General features: G+C 41.5%; 4 protein-coding genes across 4 annotated transcripts in view; 2 read left to right on the forward strand and 2 right to left on the reverse strand.

Moving 5' to 3' along the window:
• The first annotated feature begins 290 nt into the window (after window positions 1–290).
• On the forward strand, window positions 291–1,318 carry LOC131681817 (uncharacterized). Its single transcript, XM_058962869.1, has 2 exons — window positions 291–726; window positions 786–1,318. Exons 1-2 carry the CDS (start codon window positions 365–367, stop codon window positions 1,222–1,224), a joined length of 801 nt encoding a protein of 266 aa, XP_058818852.1. The 5' UTR covers window positions 291–364; the 3' UTR covers window positions 1,225–1,318.
• A 5,136-nt stretch (window positions 1,319–6,454) lies between these two features.
• Window positions 6,455–6,853, reverse strand: LOC131680865 (uncharacterized). Its single transcript, XM_058961580.1, has one exon. It carries the CDS (start codon window positions 6,851–6,853, stop codon window positions 6,455–6,457), a length of 399 nt encoding a protein of 132 aa, XP_058817563.1.
• A 1,898-nt stretch (window positions 6,854–8,751) lies between these two features.
• LOC131684967 (DNA repair protein complementing XP-C cells homolog) lies at window positions 8,752–12,542 on the reverse strand. Its single transcript, XM_058968266.1, has 3 exons — window positions 12,248–12,542; window positions 10,263–12,180; window positions 8,752–9,767 (listed from the first exon to the last, which is right to left on the reverse strand). The coding sequence occupies exons 1-3, from the start codon at window positions 12,388–12,390 to the stop codon at window positions 8,841–8,843; spliced, it is 2,988 nt and encodes a 995-aa protein (XP_058824249.1). The 5' UTR covers window positions 12,391–12,542; the 3' UTR covers window positions 8,752–8,840.
• Window positions 12,543–16,089: 3,547 nt separating this feature from the next.
• The window catches only part of LOC131684969 (high affinity copper uptake protein 1), a 146,588-nt gene continuing 140,555 nt past the window's right edge, over window positions 16,090–22,122 (forward strand). Inside the window, exon 1 of the mRNA XM_058968273.1 lies at window positions 16,090–16,711. The gene's annotated coding sequence lies outside the window, so the exon portion shown is untranslated. The remainder of the gene's footprint in view (window positions 16,712–22,122) is intronic.

The following is a 22,122-nucleotide window of genomic DNA, read 5'->3' on the forward strand; positions in this document are numbered from 1 at the left end:
GTCTACAGAATAGTGATATTAATTTGAACATTGTGCACAACATAGCTTCGGCAATAGAGGTTCAAAATTTAAACATCTAGACGTTGTAAGGCTTTCGTTTATATTGCATATTTTGTATTATACAAAATATACAGTATAAACGAAAGCCTTAAAATGAGTTATACTAACACGTGTGTTTTGATAGTTGACATTTTCGACCTTATCACAAATTACCACAAAATGTTGGCGTCCAAGCCAAACAAATAAGAAAGGAATAAAACAATTGAAACTCAGTAGGCTTAGTAAAAAAATTCTGGCTTCATAAGAGTGATCAGACTTTGGCACACAAATATCTAAATTTTTGGTATCCAAAATCCTAATAAAAATGAACCCGTCGCCGTCCCTGGATGAATTTGCACCGAAGGAGCAAATCGAAGAACTTGATACTGAAATAAGGGAACTGGCACAATCCCCGTCACCGTCACAATTGGAAACTATTAACGAAGTACCCGATGAGGATTTAGAACTGCCAGAAGGAGTAGTGTTCATTCCGACCTCTCCCGTCGTGCGCTCTGCTGAAAGTGTGTGTTCGAGATCTTCCCGGTCAACCATGTTCCTCAGACTGGAAGCATTAGCCCGACCAAAGACTTACTGTGTAGAAGATACACTTCAGCGGTTCAGGGATTTACTTCCAAAAGACAGTGTTGAAAACCTCCAGAAGCAGATCAAACAGTCGAAATCATTGAGGTAATTCATAACAATAAAAAAAACTCTCAAATGATTTTCACACCCCATGTACCTCTCAGAGATATCACCAATTGTCAGCATCTGAAAAAATGCACTCAAGCCCCCACTCCAACCCCACCCCCTTCCCGACGATTGCAATTTAGCGAGGAAAAAACTGTGGAAGTTATGAGTAAACTTAAAGCAAAATTGAAACGTGAAGTATTCGATCGATTGGTAAATGAAATCATCAAAAAACTTCCCGCACTGGTACTCGACTCGGACATCACGGATCTGTCCCAGCTGAAACCCGAAATGCAGCGCTTGATCAACGTTTTATTTGCCACCATCATCCAGTATGTCGGTAATCCGGTGACGGTGCATGATCACGAGCTGTATGTGCACCTATGTGTCGGAATAGCAAAATTCATAGAAAGTGTAATCGAATCCGTCCGGAGCGGAAAAGATCCATCAACGGAGAAACTTTTCGAAAAAAGAAATGAAAAAAACGCAACAGTATGACAACTGCGATTTTGAGGGAGTGGTCCGAAGCTATCGCCATCGCGCAGAGATCGAGAGAAATATTAAAAACTAAGCAAAAGAATGCTAATCATTGACAGTATAATAAAACATTTATATTCGCTGATTACTACTAAGCTGCCATGCGTTTCCATTGGAAGTGAACAAATAACTAGCCGCTAACATTACATTATTCCGCTTTATCCCTTTTAGCTTTATCCTGAAAGCGAAAGCTATGCATTGCAGTGGCATCTGTTGGAGGATAGCAAAAAGCTTTTTTTCGCTTTTATTCCTACTAACACTATAAACCAAAAGAAATCAAAAAAGGCTAATATAGTACTACTTTATGGACTAGAAATACTCGGGGAGTCAGTGGCTGAACTCTTTAACGACAAAACCTATCTCTATTTTGATTAGATTTGGAACGTTTTTGTATGTATGCAAATCCGAATTTTAGTTATCAAAATAATTTCATTTAAAATTATTGGCTGTCAAATGTGAAACTTATCCGCTCGACGTGCCAACTAATTTTTAATATTGGTACCAGGCAAATGATGAAAATATTTTCTTGCTCTGAAAGAAAGATTGACAACCCTCTCGAAATTTGCAGTCACTAACGGGTTCAAGATATCGCATCGGATGAGCAATCGATATGAGAGGTCCCTCCGGAAACCCGATTTGTGGTTTCACGGCGGCTTTCTAGTCGAAGGGCGCTACATTGTGGGTCCCTTCACACATGGTTGTTGTAATTTAACCGATATTCGGCTAACACATCCAGGTGCTTCAGCGCACGCATCAATGGGATCGAAAGTCCCCCGACGCTTATCACGATGCGCTGATTTTTTTTTTACGTTTGCTGACCAGCACTACCTCCGTCTTGTGGTGCACCAGCTGCAGCTTGGCGTCAGTCATCCAGGTTTCCACGTACTCTGTTGTCTCTGCCATTAACATCTCCATTTCCTCGAATGTCTCGCCGGTTATTGTCAGAACAATGCCATCTACAAAGCCGACGATCTCAACTAGCATGGACAATTTCATTGTTAACACTTCTTTGTGCATTATATTCCAGAGCGTTGGGCCGAGTATGGAGCCTTGGCGTACCCCCACTGTGATCCTAATCGACTTCTGCCCCTTGTTCGTCTTGTACACCCGTACTCTGTTCTGAAAGTAACTTCTCAGAACTTTGCACAAAATCTATAGGACCCACATTTTGTTAAATCACACGCCCTCTCTCATACTTCCAACAGTTTTTCGGCATTCGAAATTGGAGCGAGGCTGTCAGCACGAAGTGCTTCCACATAAGTGTCCTTGTCGAAGTTCTTTATTTTCCAGTCAGCTCTATGCGTTACAATGCAATTCCGCCAATGGTGTAGAATGTTACGTTGATGATGGATTTGCGACCGTCTTGGCGGAATGTGCTAGCGGAACCTTCGTTGCACAACCTTACATCCAGCTTCGCCAGGGTTTCCAACTGGCTGTAATCTCTAACGTTCGTCAGCCTGCCACCGTACTCCACGGCCCAAGCGTTAAAATCTCCTTCTATGACAACCGGCGTTGGTCCGACTAACGAGTCGGTTAGTGCGTCCAGCATCCCATTGTACTGCAAATTAGTGGCCATGACCCGCAGGGTTGAACATCCACTCCGTTGCATCGTAATATTCTTGTACATTCTCTGCGAGATTCTAAACGTGGGATGCAAACCTTGGCGGCTCACTGACTAAGTGGTGGCCTTATTCGTCATCACGGGAGATGTGAACGGGTACTACACGAGGTGAGGCTCCCGTGCCTGGAACAATAGAAGGAACGACATTACCGAAGAAGTCGGACACAACGATGACGTCAATTCGACATTTCTTCGCGGACAAACAGAATACACGATCGACCCTCCTCTATGGGATGGTACATGGAGGTCAGTAGAGCCATAAGGGCACGCCGAACCAAGTTACGGACACAGAAAAGCATTTCTATAAATGACCAGCACCGAAATCAGCGTGCAGCTGACTTCAAAAAGGTCAGAGACAATACCAGGAAATGTATGAAAAAGGCAAAAACGCAAGCTGTACCAAATTTTTGGAAGCTATCTTCCGAGACTCCTAAACATCTGAGCACTGGTAATTAACGCCCTCAGCGAAAAGCAACTACGCCATTGGCATGAAAACACAACAAGTCAGTCAGATTGAATGATATTGGCTATCCTCTTTGCGACATTCTTCACCAAAATCCAAGCGAGCGATATTGGACAATATTACCCGGGTCTTGAGCGGCGAGACGATGACCGCTTCATGGAAGTGGCCCTGGTAATCCCTATCCCGAAAAGATGCCATGGGAATAAGTCGCCGATAATTTCCACCCTTAGAAGTCTGCTTCTCTGTTCAACTAAGACAATGGTGCAAATGGTAAACAGACGGCTGACGGACCTACAGAAATAGCGTGAGTTCGTCCGGCATTGGGGAAGACGTACGCCAATCTATAACCAACGGTCGGTATGCCGATATCGCTACACTCGACGTCGCGAAGGCATATAATACGATGTGCTGTCACGAACTACTGCAACAGCTGGACAACTGAGGGATCACTGGAAATCTAGGCCGTTTCTTGAGGAGCTTCTACCAGCTGAATCGTACTTTCCGGGTGGGAATTAGGGATAACCAGTTCGATTCCTTCCCGTAGGTCGGCGGGGTCCCCCACAGATCTGTCCTGACCGTCAAACTGTTGCTAGTGGTCATGAACTTTGTTCGCGAGTCTCTCGGAGGAATTTTCGACGGATCAAGGTTGACTGCCACAAACGGTTGTAACTAATTAAAACGATGAGCGCCCGACTCAAGCTATGGCAACCGCCGCACTAGCATTAGTCAGGCGCTAGTCCATAGCAAAATATTTTGTGGGGTGTGTTGGGACAATCGATCGACGGAAATGGCGCAACAATCATCCTCGCGAAGTTAACTCCGAGTCTCCTTAACGGCCTGCTTTAGTATATCCGTTGGCATCTTGTACCAAATTCTTACCGTTTGATTCAAGCCATAAATGCTTCGCTTTAGTCTGCACACTTTCTTCTCACTTCCTCGTCCAGTATTCCGTAGAGGTATGCAGATTTAATGTCCAAGTGTTTCACGTACATGTGCCGATGACACGCAACAGATAACAACACACGGAAGGTAGAGCACATCGCCACTGGGCAAATATTTCCTCGAAATCAGATCTAAAATGCTGGCTGCATCCTTGTGCTACGAGTCTGGCCTCGACCTTACCGTCCGCATCCAACTTTCTCTTGTACACCCACTTGCTGCCGACAATGTTGCAAGCAGGCGGCGGGTCCACAAGCTCACATGTATCGTTCGAATCCAACGACTCGTTCTCAGCATCCATTGCCGCAATCCATTCCTCCTCGTCAGGGCAGCTGATTGCTTGCTCGTACGTAGTCGGCTCATCCTGGTCCACCGCTGCCATACCAACAAAATAAACTCCAAATCACGTCGGCAACACTCCGAGTGGAACGACTAGGATTCTCCCGCTGGTTTTCATTCTCCGGAACAGAAGCATTTTCACAGTGATACATTTCTTCAGCCGATTCATATCCAAGCAAGTCTTCTTCATCCTCAAGATCTTCTTCGAATCCATGCTCACGACTGATTACCGGAACCGGTAGAAACTCCAACTCAACCGTCGATTCAGTAGCTTCTAGCTTCCGCTCGGCATTGCGTTTACTGTCCATACCTCGAGAAACGTTACATCCCGGCTCATGGTGATTGTCCCAAAATCATATCCAGCAGCCCATAGACCTTATGCTCGTTGGAGCAGTCTACAAATACCAGCTTACGCGCTTTAGGCTCCATTTGCCACGCGTCTCGGCTGGAACGGATACCCAGGCTTTGCAGCCAAAAAATCCGGAAGTGCTCATACGACAGAAGTCTTCCATACCACTTCTCGTAAGGACTCATTCCGACGGATCTGGAAGGTACCCGATTTTGAATGTCGGTTGCCATCGCCTCTCCAGTACTTTTGATCCAGTTTCGCCTCCAATAGCATACAAAGCGTCATCTCTTTCAGGTATTGCTTTCGCCTTTCTACCACACCGTTTTGCTGCGGTGAGTAGGGCGCACTGAATAGACTCACACCACCTTCCGCTCAGTGAAAGTGCTACAAATCCTTGCTGGAACTGCCCATCTGCGTCCTGCAGAAGCAAATGAGGTCCATGATTTTCTCTGCAGCGTCCGACTTATTCCTCAGAAGATACATGAACGCCATTCGTGTATGGTGATCAACCAAAGGAAGTATTGGTTTCCACTCGGTGTGCTCTTCATTGGACCATTGAAATTAGCGTGTACGATGTCTAGGTTTTCCTTGGAGCCTCTCTCCACACTTTTCGGAGACGGTACCCGTGCAATCTTTTCCTCTAGCCAACATTGGTACACAGTACGCACTCCGCAGTCCATGGGCTTCATCCCACCAGGTTGCTTGTTTACGTGAATCAACCGGACTGCTTCAGGATTCCTGTGTCCCAGGCGTCTGTGCCACGTATACAAGCAATGTGCCGTGTGCGACCTCTGGACACTAATCATCGCCTGCTCCGGAACACATACACGGCACAAGCTTTCGTGTCGCTCGCCTACCACACACATTTGTCAGGTGCGGCTTCGAATTTCGCACCGATTCTCAGTGAACACCACATCACAGTTCTTCTTCACAAGGACACTCACCAACACAAGTCCACTGGTAAGTTTCGGCAAATACAATACCTCATTCAACTCGATGTCTACCGGTTCTCTGGTGGCGGTCACGCCAACGATGATTTCACGGCTCGTGCTAGTTACTTCGGCTCGCTCGCCATCGGCCAACATCACGCTCGTAACATCCGGTTTGCTCCAACACAGTGAAGAACTTCCGATTCCCCGTCATGTGCCGTGAAGTGCCATTGTCGATAAACCAGCTAGACGGTTCAGCTTGTTTCACCATCCACGCCAGCAGTCCCTCGGAAACTGCTGCACTTGCTTGGTTTTCGGTTCATCTGACTTCTTCATCGGCTTCGTCGCTGATTCGACAGCTACACTTGATGTCCCGGTTGTTTACACTGGAAACAGGATCACGTGTCCGCTTGTTTACTTCCGGCCTCAGCAAACTTGCCACCACCACTTCCACGTCGGCAGCGACGATTCGCTCGCAACTCGTGTCCGCTGCGCTCCCAGCGTTTTTCTGCTTCCGCCAGCAGTTTGGACTTCACCAGCTGTATCGTCAATTAGTCCCGTGGTCGTTGCTCTAATGCCGTAACAAGATGGTACAACATTGCGACTTGCAGCTTTTCGGGAATCTTGTCACCAACATTGGCGATACGTTGCAGCAGACAGGAAAAAGTCTGCAAGTGTTGCCCCATATCGTCGCCCTCCTTGAGCTCCAGATGCATCAGCTTCTTCAGGAGGTAGACCTCCGACCCCTTGTTGTGATAGGTCTTCACCGCATCCCATATGTCCTTCGCATTCGCACAAATGTGCACCAAACTTGCCTGGTCGTCTTCAATGCAGAGCCCGATTGTCACCCAAACCTTTGCGCCTGTCTCCGTCCACGCATCTGTTACTGCGTTCACTTGGGGTTCGGAGATGATGTGCCATATATCCTCCCGGACCAGCAACATCTCCATCTTAAACTTCCACGACTGGTAGTTGTTGTTGTTTAACTTCTACAATGCAAACCTCTGCTAATTCGCCATTTTGCCGCTTGCAGGAATCCATCTGCCGGAGCTCGACGCCCCAAACAAGCGACCGATAAAACGAACCGTTCCGTAACTTTTCTTACGCGAACCCGATTTCCACAATCACGAACTAGTCTGGGACCACGGATAATCCGAACGAAATAAAAAATTACACGACCGCGCACTTTGAACAACGTGTTTTCATTGCGATAAACTAACTAACAAAACGTCAAAAAGGAACAACATATTTCTGAAGAATATTTAGAATAGAACGTAAGTAACATTGAGGACCTCTTTTTGTTTACTTTCTCTTTCGTTTATTACGACGTCACTATAATAATTTGTATTAATTTACTAGTACATATCGAAAACCGATGATTATTACTAGAATATTATTACTAAAATATCATTGATCGCCCGTCTACAGAGAGCTGTCTACTGTCTAAAGCTGTTCCAACGTTGGCTGTTCTGTCTGAAGAGCTCAGGTCCGATGCTGCCGGTAGCAAAGCCAGAGCCATATGCAACCACGCGCGGATATCCACCGCTAATTCCACGATTGATGCCATGGTCGGAGTACTCGATATTCACTGCCACGACGTAAGCTATCACACTCGCTATGACTTATAACTCTGATGACACACCCATCACCGTTCTGTCCGACTCAGTGACAATAATTTCCGACCTTGAGTCGGGAATGTGTCACCACCCCTTCGTCCAGCATCGACGGTAACAAAAGGCTACTTGGACGACAGCTGGTGAGCCTCCCGCCGACGTCTTATCCAATTAGTCCCGGTAGGTGATATTGCAGCCTCCTGGCAACCCTATACCAACATATGGAGATTGACAGCGACCTACATATATGGGGCGTTATAGCTATAAAGCCCCAAACAAAGAATTTTGTTCGGCGCTATGCACAATATTGAAGCATTCCACACGACGTTTTGCGTCTTGCGGGATGATTAGATCATTCAAAAATCGACAGTTAGTAACCAAATACAGCTTTTAATGATTCGATCCAAAATTATTGTTTTGATTTTCATGGCAGTGATGCTGGCTGTACAGAGACGCCATTTTTGACAGGGGGCTGTGATATTGTGAGCAAGTTGAAGGCAAGGATAGCCGCTGCTTTCGGTGGCATTAACGCTGCCGTACCGGGCATCTATAGCGCGTTAGGGACCATTCATAAATTACGTAACGCTTTTAGGGGGGGGAGGGAGTACGACAAGTTGTGACATAGGGGGGAGGGGGTGTTAACTAGATCGTTACGTAACATGTTTTCATCGAAGAAAAAAAAATTTTTCTTGGAATTTGTTACGTAACAGGGGAGGGGGGGATGGAAAAATTTGTGACACTTTGTTACATAGGGGGAGGGGGGTCAATTTTGGGCAATTTTTGCGTTACGTAATTTATGAATGGTCCCTTAAAGGATCAGCCGGCAGCTGGGTAGACAGGACTGACAGGAAGGAACAACGAGTACTGTCGCAGCTTAATAACTACTCTATAAGAGTTTCCTTGTATCTTTACTATTAACATTTAGTGATAATCAGCCATATTCCGCATTACGGCGGATCACGTTTGGTTTTGCTGTCGTTATTGAGAATGCAAATCACATTCCTTCGAAAAAGCGATCCGTCGTAATGCAAAATACGGCTGAATAGCAGAATCTTGCCACCAACTACGATCAACGACTCTAAAAAGATATCGCCGGAAGTTAAGAACACTGTGCGGATTAGTCTATGCTTGCAGATATGACGAATGACACCATATTAAACCGAAACGCCAATCTTTTACAGAATCGCGATTTTATAACATAGGCCCAATTCATAGTTATATATTGCTTTTAGAAGTATTTTATTTTATCATAGTATGTTAATAATTACGTAAATACATCATATTTACATAAAAACACGGAAACAATTTTAATAGTATTCACAACTCACAAATTATCGAAATTATACCTATCTTTCAATTTCTTCCTAATAAATAAACCCGTAATTAACTTCTTCCAGTTGCCGTATACACGCTTTTTGTATTTCTCATCCTGTTTCCTCTCGAGCTCAACTTGCTCCTGATACCACTCATCAATGACCTGATCACGAAACTCCTCGCAGACAACGAACCCATCGTACACCGCATGGCAGGCACCATTTTTGAACTCGAAGCCAATAATCGCCGAAGCACAGTCCACCCTCAACCGTTTACACACCTTATTCAATCCAGGCAGTTGCAAATGAACACATCCCTTCGGAAGCATACACGGTTTGAATAATCCCACATTCCCGTAGGCACTTCTCGGAACAATGCCGTTTTCGGCTACCGGTGGTTCATAGTCCTGGACTTGCCAAGCACCAAACAGTTCCGTTTGCAACGCGCCAATCGGTGTACCCGTCAAACGATCGTACCTGGCCTTCGCTTTAACAACTTTGTACGGTTCCTCATGCATTCTCACCGTTTTCGCTTGCCGCAGCCAACCTTCTCTCGAGAAAAGCACATGGACACAATCCCTTGGATAGATCGGCTCACCTTTTATGTATCCTAGGATGACCGCGTCCCGCGGATAGATTGCTTCGCTTCGCAACAAATGCCGCTCGATCGCAAACCGCGGATGGTTCTTGTATTCTCCAATTTGGACCGGAAACGGCCGTTTATTGAGTAATTTGTCAAATTTCAAATCCTCGCTTCGATCGCGCCGCGTTGCTCTGCTGATACGGTACCGGCTGAGGGCCGTCTCCAGCCAGGAATCTTCCACGCGCAATTTGCTCTTTTTGCTACCCAACCGGGAGATGTAACGAGGCGAAACGTCCTTCACTGTGCCATCGTTGTTCCAAGCTAGCACGTAGTAGATGGGTTGAGTGGCGCAATTCTGTGTTTTTCAGTGGCACAAGAAAATTAAATTATTATTTTCAACTAATGAAATTGATTACACACGGTAAATTGGATATACCTAGAAAATTTGTAGTGGCGTAGTACCCATAAAATTGGTACAAATTTACCCGCAAATAGGTTTTAATCCCTATAATATTTATCTACTTTTATGTAACATCCGCTGAGATTTGATAACCAATTACCAAATTTTAGGTGGATTCAAGTTACCTACTGCTGAGTATGTGCAGTTTTGTGGAATTTAGGTACAATTTACTTAGACATCCAGAAAAGTGCACGAACTTAGAAGTGGGTATATTCACTCTACCTTAATTAGGTAATTACGAATCAATTATGACTATCTTATACTTAGAAAAGAATACATAGTATAGAGATTTCCAACTATTAGTTGGTAAATCATACCTTCTGTTTGGGTACAGCGCTAGTACCAATTCTCTAGGTACATTCAGTTTACTGTGCAGATACCAGAACTCACCACAATATCTTCCAGGCAGTGCACCTTCCCTGTAAGCACATCGATCGTGATCCACTTATCTTCGTGTTCGCAGTATACTTCAACCCACAAATCTACGCCTGGAAGGTTTCGACGGGCTTTCCTGTGCGCAACTCCGCCTAACCGTCCAACATGCAATGAACTACTACTCCCTTCCCCGTACAGATCATCCTCATCAGCAACTACCCCGATGGCCTTCTGTTCTTTCGAGGCACGATAAGCGGCCAAAATCTTCTCCCTTCGTCGGCGTACTACCTCGTCCAGTTCATCTGAAAATTGCTTATCTTCTTTTTGCGGTTTCCTGAATACATTAGCCGGCGTATTATGTTCAATATCCAAGAAGGATTCATTCATTAATTTAAGCTTTTTCCGTTTTGCTTCGGAGGGCCGGGATTTAACGGTATCGTTACTACCGTCCAGCTGCGGAATCGTAGCCATAAACCCGCCATGGCGCCGTTTCTTTGAAGCATCTCTCCGTATTTGATCGGCATTTTTCTTGACAGTGGTGGTCAGTTTTTCTTTCACTTTGAATATTGTGCTATGTTTGGGTGCTCTTTGAAATTCGAGCAGCAATCGCCTATCCGCTTGAACGTCCTCGGGGCTTTGGGAATTCATACGATAAAGCTCACTGTTGGGAACCTGCTTTGGGGGTACAACCAGCGATATCACCAACCGACTGTGAATACTTAGCGTTCGCAGCATTAATAGAAACAGTAAGACATAATCCCGTTTCGAGAATGCTGACCGTTGTAGGATCTGGAACTTGATTGTCGTGTACAGTGGAGGCAGTTTTGCAGATCGGTAGCACCATTGGTTAGATTTTAGTTGCACGCATTTCCGAAAGTACCGGGTGACCTGCTCAAAATAGAGCAGATTTGTGCGTCCTTTGGGGCGGCAGTTAGTTGAAGGCAGTAATCGTTTAGCTATTTCTTGAGTCAACCGAGGGTCTGCTAGCGTTTTGTTAAGGAATGTCCCATGCGCAATCCAACAGAGAATGGACACTTTATGCAAATATATTTGGTTCTGACGCTTTTCGCGATTCATTAGACGTTTTATAGCCGTCAATAAATCTAATTTCTTCTTTTGCGGTTTACTCTGCTCAGCAGAATCAACCTTAACCGTGAACTCAACTACTTTCTCCTCCTCCTTGTCTTTACGACCGACCACAGATAAAAAATCATGCCTTCCTGATGATGGAGGCATTTTTTTCGTTCCAATCTTTTCCCCCGTCAACAGAAGATTCGATACGTCATGCTCCTCACTTGCGATACTTTTTCGATTAGTTTCTTGATTTTGCTCGGTCGGCTTCGAAGTCTCTCCTAATTTTGGCTTATCAAAACAACTGATGTTTGCTAGATTGATTTGTTTTATCAATTGCCAGTTAATTTCGGAACTGAGCGGCATAGTGTCATCATCGACGTCCGACTGATCCGAAGGTAAACCCACGGTACAATCAAACCCTGCAGCCGATTTTCGATTTTCATCAGCCGCAATCGGTTTGAAAAATTCAGAATCCAGATCAATCTCGGCTGGGTCTAACAGATAATCATCCCCGCTACTGTCATCATCCTCCGGCTTGGAACGTTTCTTCTCGATAACGCATTTTTTGGACGGGCCAGCCAGATCCGGACGGTATTTCCGATATAGTTGTTCGACGGTAAAAGTAGTCAACTTTATCGGCTCCTCTTTTGCAACAAGCACCGGTTTGCGACCTCGTTTAGCAGGGCTTTTCTTTTTTTTCTTCGGCTTTTCTTCAGAAGTATCAGACGCCAAGGACTCATCTTCAAGTAGATTCACTGTTTCATCTTCTTCTGGAATTGATTTCCCTAAACGGTGAGCAATTCTTCGCGATACCCTGGTGGGTCTCGCAAGTTTTTCACTAGGTTCAAGTTTTTTCGCCCTAGAACAGAAACGTTTCTCAGTTGTAAAAATACACTCAGTACGTATGGAGTATCATCCAAAATCACCTTTCAGGTTTTGCTTTACATTTCGAAACTGATCTTGCCTTCGATTTCACAGGTTTGCTGCACTCCTTCGGTGGGCTCCATTCGTCTTCACTGGCGGAAAATTCCGATGGTGATTCTTCGCTAGCTGATGGGTCTGATTCCATTCCGATATTAATTATTCTTTTAAGAATAGACTATTAAATGCCAACATCCAGTTTGAATGTACTCCGTTCAATGAACACCAACATGAAATTTCACGAAAATCAGATTCTGGTTGTTCCAAAAAAAACTTCATTGAGAAAATACGAACGTAAACAATAAAGAAAGAGGCAAAATTTTATGATAAGAATAAAATTCGCTTTGACAGCTGGAAACTCCCTTCAGAATACTTCACTGCATGGAGAATTGTTTTACACTGAGCCAAAAAATCACATACGTTTCATGTGAAAAAACACCTAAATTTTAAAAACGATTATGCACATCAAATTCATATGCATCAAATAAAACTTATACAGTCACCGATGAATTTCAAATACAAAATGAATAACTTTCAAGCGTGGCCCACATACATGTTATGTGTCTTCACATACTTCTAGGTTTATGTGTAAAACACATTATTATTACGGGAATATATAATGTGAAAAAAATCATACACATTCAACATGGCGTCAAGGAACAGTACGGCGGCGAATACATTGCTCCTGGACTTGTGATTTTTCTAATTAAACGTGAAGTCGTTAGAAATACATATATATCCGCTATAACTGCTCCAGATTGAAGATTCCAAGATGGCATAGAATGCATTACAAATCAATGATCAACACAGACCTGTAAGTCCAGCCGGAAAATGTGCCAAAGTTCTGGCTGGCTCTAGTTAGTAGCTGGTTCCAGTGATTGTTTTGTAACTGGAATCGGTTATTAACTAGAGCCAGTCAGAGTACCGGCTCAATTTCCAGCTGGACTTTACTAGGATTATCCGCACATTTATGCAACCAAGCTACATTACCTAACAAAACATTTGAATACTATTATACAAGCAACTAACAATCACATGAATATCAGATAAACCCACTTCACGTAACATGATTGCTATTATACATTCAGTTAACAATCATCTGAATATCATATAAAAGGTATATAAGTTTCAAATAGAAAATATGTGGCATTCCGATAGCAAGTAACTGAACCTCACGTAAGATATATCTGTAATCAATACTAGTTTTTATAGGGCGGAAGAGAGAACAGATTATGTGTGAAAATAATAACATTCATGTGAAAAGTATTATGGAAAATATTTACATGTTTTTGCATATGAAATGTAAGTGATATTTTGGTTGAGTGATAGACCACGATCAACAGAAAAGTTGTATATGCATAGAAGTTTCTAAATATTGTCCATGCGGAAATAAATCGAAATATCGGAGCAATCGATTTGACATTGGCCTTAAGTTTGACACTGCAATTTTGATTTGTTTGCGTTCAGTGTATGAATGGAGCTCCCACCGGAGACAGATAAAAATAAATAAATATTTATGTTTCAAATGTTTAAACGCGAACGTGTCGAATTAAACGTACTTCAGCAAGTCAAAACACAGTATTCTATTATTTATTTTTCTATGAATAAAAAATATTCACGATGAGTTCTCACGGAAACAGGTAAACTAATTTCAATTATTGTATTATGTAAGCATATTTACGTATTTACGAGGTTTCAGCGATGCGAATCAGGATTACGAGGAGGAATTCCTGTCAGAATTGTGGAATGAAACAGATATGGTTGACTGCAGCGCAATGGACTGCAATCCATTCATAGAGGACGAGGAGAAGAATGCTGTCGAATGCTTCTCGGTCGAAAGTGACAAGTGATTTAGAAGTTGTCGAGACGGAGCCACTTCCGCAATCAACTTCGACCCAGGGAAACCTTCATCAAGGAAATTTTTGGTAATTCAGTTGCGGAAGTAATTCAAAGTCTCTGGGAAGCAGGAAAAGATTTGACAAAACGGCTCGTTATTTTCAATGAAGATAGCCCACAGTGGTCGGAGAAGGAAAAACCTTCCGTCGAAGACGCGTCGTCATTCATAACGTTCCAGAATCAAGCAAAGAAAAAAAATTACTATGTGCTACGACCTTGACTCCGAGACTCCTTCAAAGATGGAGAGATAAAACGATTAAAGTTTTTGTCTATACCTATTCAACCAATATCGAGACCAGCGCACAATTTCAACAAGTGCTAAAGCAATTAGTCACTCCAAAAAATCCAAACCGGGCGGCGGCGAACTCAACACGGGATTAGAAAAACTCTAGAACGAGAACTGCGAATAGACTGTTTTCTAAGTCCATGTAAAGGCTAGTTTACAGTTCGGGAAAGGGATCACGGGATTTCGCACGGGATTTGATCAGGGAAAATTTCCCGCCGAGATCTCTCCAAACTATCAAACCAAAAACTCTGATACTTCTTAAAAATACAAACAGTATCAAACTTGCAGCGAATTGCAAACCTTATAAAAATACTATTTTCCCCGTCGGAAGCAATTTGTGTTGAATTGTTCCCGGCCAGAGTTCTGTGTGGAGAGTTTTAAAATCCCGTGATGTTTTCCGCGGTTGGGTTTACACTTCAGGAAAACTGTCATTTTTGTGTAGACTCATTTCCAGTCGCGGGATTTGAAATTCCGAGCTCCATTTAAAATACAGAGGGACTCAAATCCCGTGACACGTTTTTAGAACTGTAAACTAGCCTTAAACAAGCTCTCTGAGCTGTCAGAAAAGTGAGGTTATACATTTTCATGCGATGCTCAATGAAACAATGTTATGTAAGTAAGGTTATGTGGCGAAACTAAAACTTTATACATTATCTAAGTCAAGGAGCTGATGCATAATGCATGATGTTAAGCTGGTAAGGATAAACCGAGCAATCGGGTGGATCGTACATTTGCGTACGAAACATTCCCAATACAAAAGAAAGATAAATGCTCCAAAAACCCACGAAACCGTTTGTCAAAATATGCATTAATTTCGGTTTTAATATGGATTCAACCAAAGCTCCAAAAAAGAAATCAACATATATGTTAGAATAAACCGGGCAAACGAAAAGATCACAAGTTTGCGCGCAAGAGTTACTTAGCGTACAAATTCAAAAAACTGCTCATGTTTGAAAGAAGGAACCAAGTCCTATGTTCCAGTAAACCGGTTATACGAGAGGATAACAGGTTTGCTTGCGAGAAGCCACCGCTTTCGACGGCACATCCTCAGCAGCTTAACACCGCATAAGTTCCTTGAATTAGGTATGCGCAAACCTTTGGCTTAACCACAAATAATGAATAAAAACATTAACTTTTCTGGGGGATGGGGCATTCTGGAGAATGACTTTCTGGGGAATGGGGCATTCTGGATAATGGTTTTCTACGGATTGGTACATTCTGGGAAATGTCTTTCTGAAGAATGGTACATTCTAGGTAAGGGAATTCTGGGGAATGTCTTTCTGGGAAATGGCTTTCGGGGGAATGGTATACAACCCGAAGGAATATCGTCTATTATTCTGCTCAGGAATGCGATATTTTCAAACTCTCTTAGGGACGATTTCTTCACCCTCGCCTAACGTTTTAGCCAGGTTTAAACGTACTGGTGAACCTGGTTTGAAAGCTAAGCGAGCGTGAAGAAATCGACTCTTACTCTCTTTAGTAAATATTCCATATTATTTTTACTGTGCTATGAGTTAGTACCCTTCAGGAGCGCTGCGATTACATCACCTTCCACCAGAGGAGAAATGTCACAAAACACTTTTTTTTGTGAGAACAAAACAGAGAAGGCGGTGCGGAGAGTGATGAACTCGCGAGAGAAAACTCCGAATCGCGCAGTCGAAGCTGTTTCGTTGATTGTGTTGGATGTATGTCACGAAAGAGTTGACCGCACCATCCGAACCATCGTGAATAGAGTTGCAAGGCCAACTCGCTTGCAGAAATCGCATCAAAAAGGAAAATATTACAAAACAAATTTCGTTTTGTTCGTCTCGTTTTCGGCTAGTGCTTTTGAGTTTCACCTCTGTCAACGATTAACCGTTATTATCTGTTTCGATCCGAAGATTGTACGTCAATGAATCTCACGTGTTGTTTCTGTGTCAGAATTTAGTGGAAGAAAAATCTGGTGCTCCTGCTGTCATTGCACAAGAGAGCTCTGTCATAGTAGTCGTGGGTAGTTTATCGGTGATATCAGTTCGGTTCTAAATTGCAGCTATTTGATGCCTGTGTGAATTTGCACTTTATCGGGAATTCGTTAAATAATCTACTGAGCCAGAAGTAAACACCGATTTGAAGATTGTGTGACCCTGAAAGCGGATTTCTTTTTCGGATATACCTACTACGTATGTTTCCATACTTCAGAAGTGTGACTACAGGTCCCAGGGCAAGCGATAACGGGATTGTATGCAGCAGTCTTCAAACGAGAAAACGCACACCGTAGGAACGCCCATTTGCTGTTGGTGAATATAAGGTTTGTAACAAGATTTTGTTTTGATTTAAAGGTATTTTTTTCCGACAGATTTTCACCGGTTCAGATCGAGTATCTGTATCTGTTTGCCAATGTCCTGTTCTGCTTCTAACAAGGTGTTTTAGAGATTTTACAACAGAAGTAATCATTTACAATCATTTACGCTACAACAAAATCAATCCCCAAAAAATCTTTCGCGTTTATGATGCAATCAATTCAAGTTCGCGTTTACGCACCACGTTCAGCACCTGTTGCCAGACACGCCATTTAAGCTGAAGATTTACTTCGAGCTTTACGCTAACCTGAGTAGAGGTTGAAAACGCCTCCTTTGGTTAACCGTACACGCATACGAAAAGCTACCTAAAATTATTTTTTTTTACTCATTCTCGAGGTATCGTGGAGTAAGGTAAAATTAAATAAACCGTTTTAAAGTTAGTATCCCTTAAACCACGACAAAAATCACAACTCATTGATAGAATTCCAAAAATGTTTTATTCTGATTAGTGATTTGAAAGGGGAAGTCTAAAACTTCTTTTCTGCACCGCTCGGTGGTATCTAGTAATGCAGTTCAAGTCCATTTCTCCACATGTTACGGATCAACGGTAAACATACTTTCATATTTTGCTGTCATCGACCTGATCTCTGAAAAGCATATTTGGGAGTCCAATTCTACTACTTTGTCCATAGTCGACTGAAGGAACATGGTATTAATCTAGAAAACCTGGCAACACAACCACAATATGTACCTGAAAGCGACTTTGCGAATGCGATTTAGATGCTAGAGACGCAAAGACAAACTCGAAAACAGCAACCAATCTCTTCGCAGTGAAGCAAATTGGTAAAAGTGAATGTAATAAAGAGTTGGCTCTTATAGTTGAGGTGTACCAATAGTTGCCGTAGCGCGTTGTATGACTAAATAAAGATACTAATCGTTACCAACTATTTTTGATTGTTACGCCGCACCAAAAACATGCGACAATACAAGCTTACTCCATGAAATTAGCTCAAAATATACCTAATTGAAAAAAATTGTAAAAAAGTGGAGCGCATGTCCCATAAGAAGTTAATAAGATTTGTCGGCGGGAGAGACCGAAATTAGCAATTGCACCACTATTGATGCATGTGTTCCTATACTGGTACAAGCCGTTTTAAATACATAAATTAATTAATAATTTAATTTTTTTTTTTTTGGTAAATAGAGATTGTAAGCTATCGTTTAATATATTACCATCTCCCGTAGATTTTTTCAACGATTTTTTAACAAAATTTTTCCTCAAATATACGACTATTGGTACATGGACCCTCTATGGCTTAGGGAAAGGGGGACCCCCGTGCAGCTTCGTGAGTTGGTTAGTCGCTCACAAAGAATCGATTACGCAATGCATCGCAGGCATTTAGTAACGGTGCGATGGAGAAACCTGCAGATACAGTAAATAGTTTACCGATTCGTTCGTCGAAATGTGTTATTTTACGTCAATTGGAAGTATTGGTCTGTATAGAAGTACAATTTTGATGATGTCTAGTATATGCAGAAGATTAGAGCCGCCTCTTAGGGATAAGTATGCATTACCTGAAGCAACTTTAGGTAAGCTTAACAGAAGCTTATTTGTATCTGCCACATTCGCGGAGGTTTCTGGATGCATTGATTTTATTGTTTCATTTTTACCGAGAAAAATCAACAAATTGAAGCGATCCAGCTTGTCTAGCGGATGTATCAAACGGTTACAATTTCCACCAATAGAAACAACGTTACGTGTCCCAACATAAAAGCATGTCAATTAATTCGTGCTGCTCCAAAAAAAAGAGAAATGTTTTCCCCTGCTAATCTGTGGCTCACCGTAAGTGCTTTGAACGGAATTTCACTGGGTCGGCGGAGTGATCATATTAATGAGTTGTTAACTTCATTTCGCTACAGTTAGTGGGCTGTCTACATGGTGGCATCCACCATGGCAGTCTCAAATTTACGTGGGCTTCGATTGCAATGTTGACTTCTGGATACAATTTCGTGGTCTAAAATCTTCAAATAGACATCGAATGAATAGATTAAACCAGTTAGATTATAAGTAGGGATGTAGGGTATCTGTGCCCTAATTCATCTTAACGCCCCTATTCATTCCACTCATTTAAACACATTAGTTAAAGTAGTGTCTGCTATCTCTTTTCGACGTATTAGCTGAAATGGTTGAATGAATCAGGACGCGTTGTACTTAGCTTTTCACTTCACTCAAATTCGAGTATTCCAATTTTTTCAGGTCAGCTTTTTCATTGCATCACCTCTTAAGAACGAAGCGAATATGTTGAAACCTATTTAATTTAATTTAATTTAATAATGTGAAATCCTGACTAATCATATGAATAAGAGCTCGTCCACCCTAGGATAATAAAATGACGAAATAGTCGTGGTGGATTGCAACGTAAACACGAATCGAATGCCCCAATTTTCATCCTATAATCTGAGCAAATGCGTTGAACAAAGATCGGCAAGACTGGCTATAAACTCTGACCAAAGGTAGAGAACGAAAAGGGTTGGTTCTGATGTGGAAATACAAGGAGTACGGTACGAGGTTGTCGATGAAATCAATTATCTTGAAACACTAGTTACGTGTGATAACGATGTTAGCCGCAAGGTGCGAAGGCGTGTTGCGGCTCTGAATAGGACTTTCAAACATTTGCGTAGTCAACTGATGTCCTATAATCTATTGGCTCTGTATATATCTTTGATACTAAAGACACTGAATCCCTCTGGATACAGACACGCCATCTCTAATTTATTACTTATCTGTAAGTGTCATTCCAATCGAGCACGAGACCTGTCAAAACCCCTCAATCCGAAGAAAATCGCTTCGAATCCTTCTGGAACGAGGGCCATTGACAGGTCTCGTGCTCGATTGGAATGACACTGACAGATAAATGGTAAACAAACGATAGACGTGTAGAGTATTTCAACGCTTTTTCTTGAAAAGGGCGATACTGCCATTGACACCATTCAAAGAAAATCAACGGTGAATATTTCCAGACTTGGTTTTAATTCCCTTTTTAAGAATTATTGTGTTTTTTACATCCTAGATTGCATGATTCAGTGATCAAAACCCAAAACATCATAAAGTATTTGAAATTATTCAATTAAAATTTGTTTTTGCTATTGAAATTGATAAAATGATAGTATCGCTCCTTTGTCGATTGTATACTTTTTCGGTCCCACCTATCAGCATTGAAGTATCGCCCTTAAGTTTTTTTACAATAACTACCGTTTTACACTAGAAAACTCTAGTAAGAGAACTGCGGAGAGAAAAACAGCATTTTTGGCAACGTATGCCCCGGCATTGTATGGCCCCTCTCCTAGGTTGACGGGTTTGACGGTATTGCAAACATCTTCAAGCATATTTGAGCAGACACCTGCTTTAGGATGGTTATTGCATTGCGCCTCGATAGTGGTGCATCGAGGAGACCGAGAGGGCTTATGGACCTTTTTTATGTTTTGTGTTTTTTCATACTCTGCACCAGTCCAAACTAACAGTCAACTAAGAGCCTGTGCACACTGGCGTGGCCGATTGGCGGGTCGCCGTGGATTGACTTTCTGTGGGCTGTGCTTGCAGACATTGTTCAACAGCTTAACGGCAGTCTTTGTGAGCACGGCTCGCAGTGGAAGTCATTGTGTGTCGATTTATCGGTCGACCTCGGCAACGTGCACAGGCGCATTAAAAAAAAATAACAGTAGAACCCTATTAGTTGTGTTGTGTTGTAATAATTGTGGTTTTTGGTACTAGTGTACAGTTGTGTGCTAGCCGTGTGTCTATCTGTGTATGTGGGCGCCTGAGTATTTGTGACATGTGGACCAGGGAATGGATGCAGAACTGACTTATATGATGGAATAGTGGGTGATCCTTCTTGGGATTCGTTGGTCATTTTTTACTGGTGTTCAATTCGTGCATTCGATTCGATTCATTCGGATTGGATGGGTGAGGGTGCGATTGGTTTGCCGATGCGCGTCGGTGATCCATTCCCGTCCGGCGTGGCGTGGGAGGCTTCTGGCGGAGTTGATTGTCGTTAGTGGTGGATATGTATATATATGTGTGTATATGTGTATATATGTATGTATATGTGTATATGTGTGTGTATGTGTATATGTGTGTATATATATATGTGTGTATATGTATATATGTATATGTATATGTATGTGTATGTATATGTGTATGTATGTTTGCCATTGGCGGCGGTTGGCTCCGTTGGAGGTTTCTCATGCTGTGCTGGACGGGGGTGGATCATTGGCGTGCGTCGGTGGGTCGGTCGTGCCTTCATTTGTCCGGTCCGAGTGGGTCGGGTCGGGTGCACGAATTGAACACGAGTGTTCGATTCGTGCATTCGATTCGATTCATTCGGGTTGGGTGGGTGGGGGTGCGATTGATTTGCCGATGCACGTCGGTGGTCCGTTCCCGTCCGGCATGGCGTGGGAGGCTTCTGACGGAGTTGATTGTCGTTGGTGGTAGATGTATATATATATATATATATATATATATATATATATATATATATATATATATATATATATATATATATATATATATATATATATATATATATATATATATATATATATATATATATATATATATATATATATATATATATATATATATATATATATATATATATATATATATATATATATATATATATATATATATATATATATATATATATATATATATATATATATATATATATATATATATATATATATATATATATATATATATATATATATATATATATATATATATATATATATATATATATATATATATATATATATATATATATATATATATATATATATATATATATATATATATATATATATATATATATATATATATATATATATATATATATATATATATATATATATATATATATATATATATATATATATATATGTATGTATATATATATATATATATATATATATATATATATATATATATATATATATATATATATATATATATATATATATATATATATATATATATATATATATATATATATATATATATATATATATATATATATATATATATATATATATATATATATATATATATATATATATATATATATATATATATATCATTTTCTGGAATTTGGACGATTCCAAGTAGTTTTATTGCATGGTACATGTGTTGTTCAATTAATATTCAATAACAGTACTAACTCTACTCTTTATTTCATTTTATTTATTTTCGATCTCATGCGTCATATCTCATGCGTCATATTCCTCTGATGACTTCTCCGAGATAATTTAACATAAAAGGGCAACATTGCCAGGGATGCCAACGGTACCTATAAACTACATTTTTTTCGGTATATTTACATTTGCACAAGCCGTACAGCCCGCTACAGCGATGCATCAC

Source organism: Topomyia yanbarensis, chromosome 2, assembly GCF_030247195.1.
Source record: "Topomyia yanbarensis strain Yona2022 chromosome 2, ASM3024719v1, whole genome shotgun sequence".
NCBI lineage: Eukaryota > Metazoa > Arthropoda > Insecta > Diptera > Culicidae > Topomyia > Topomyia yanbarensis.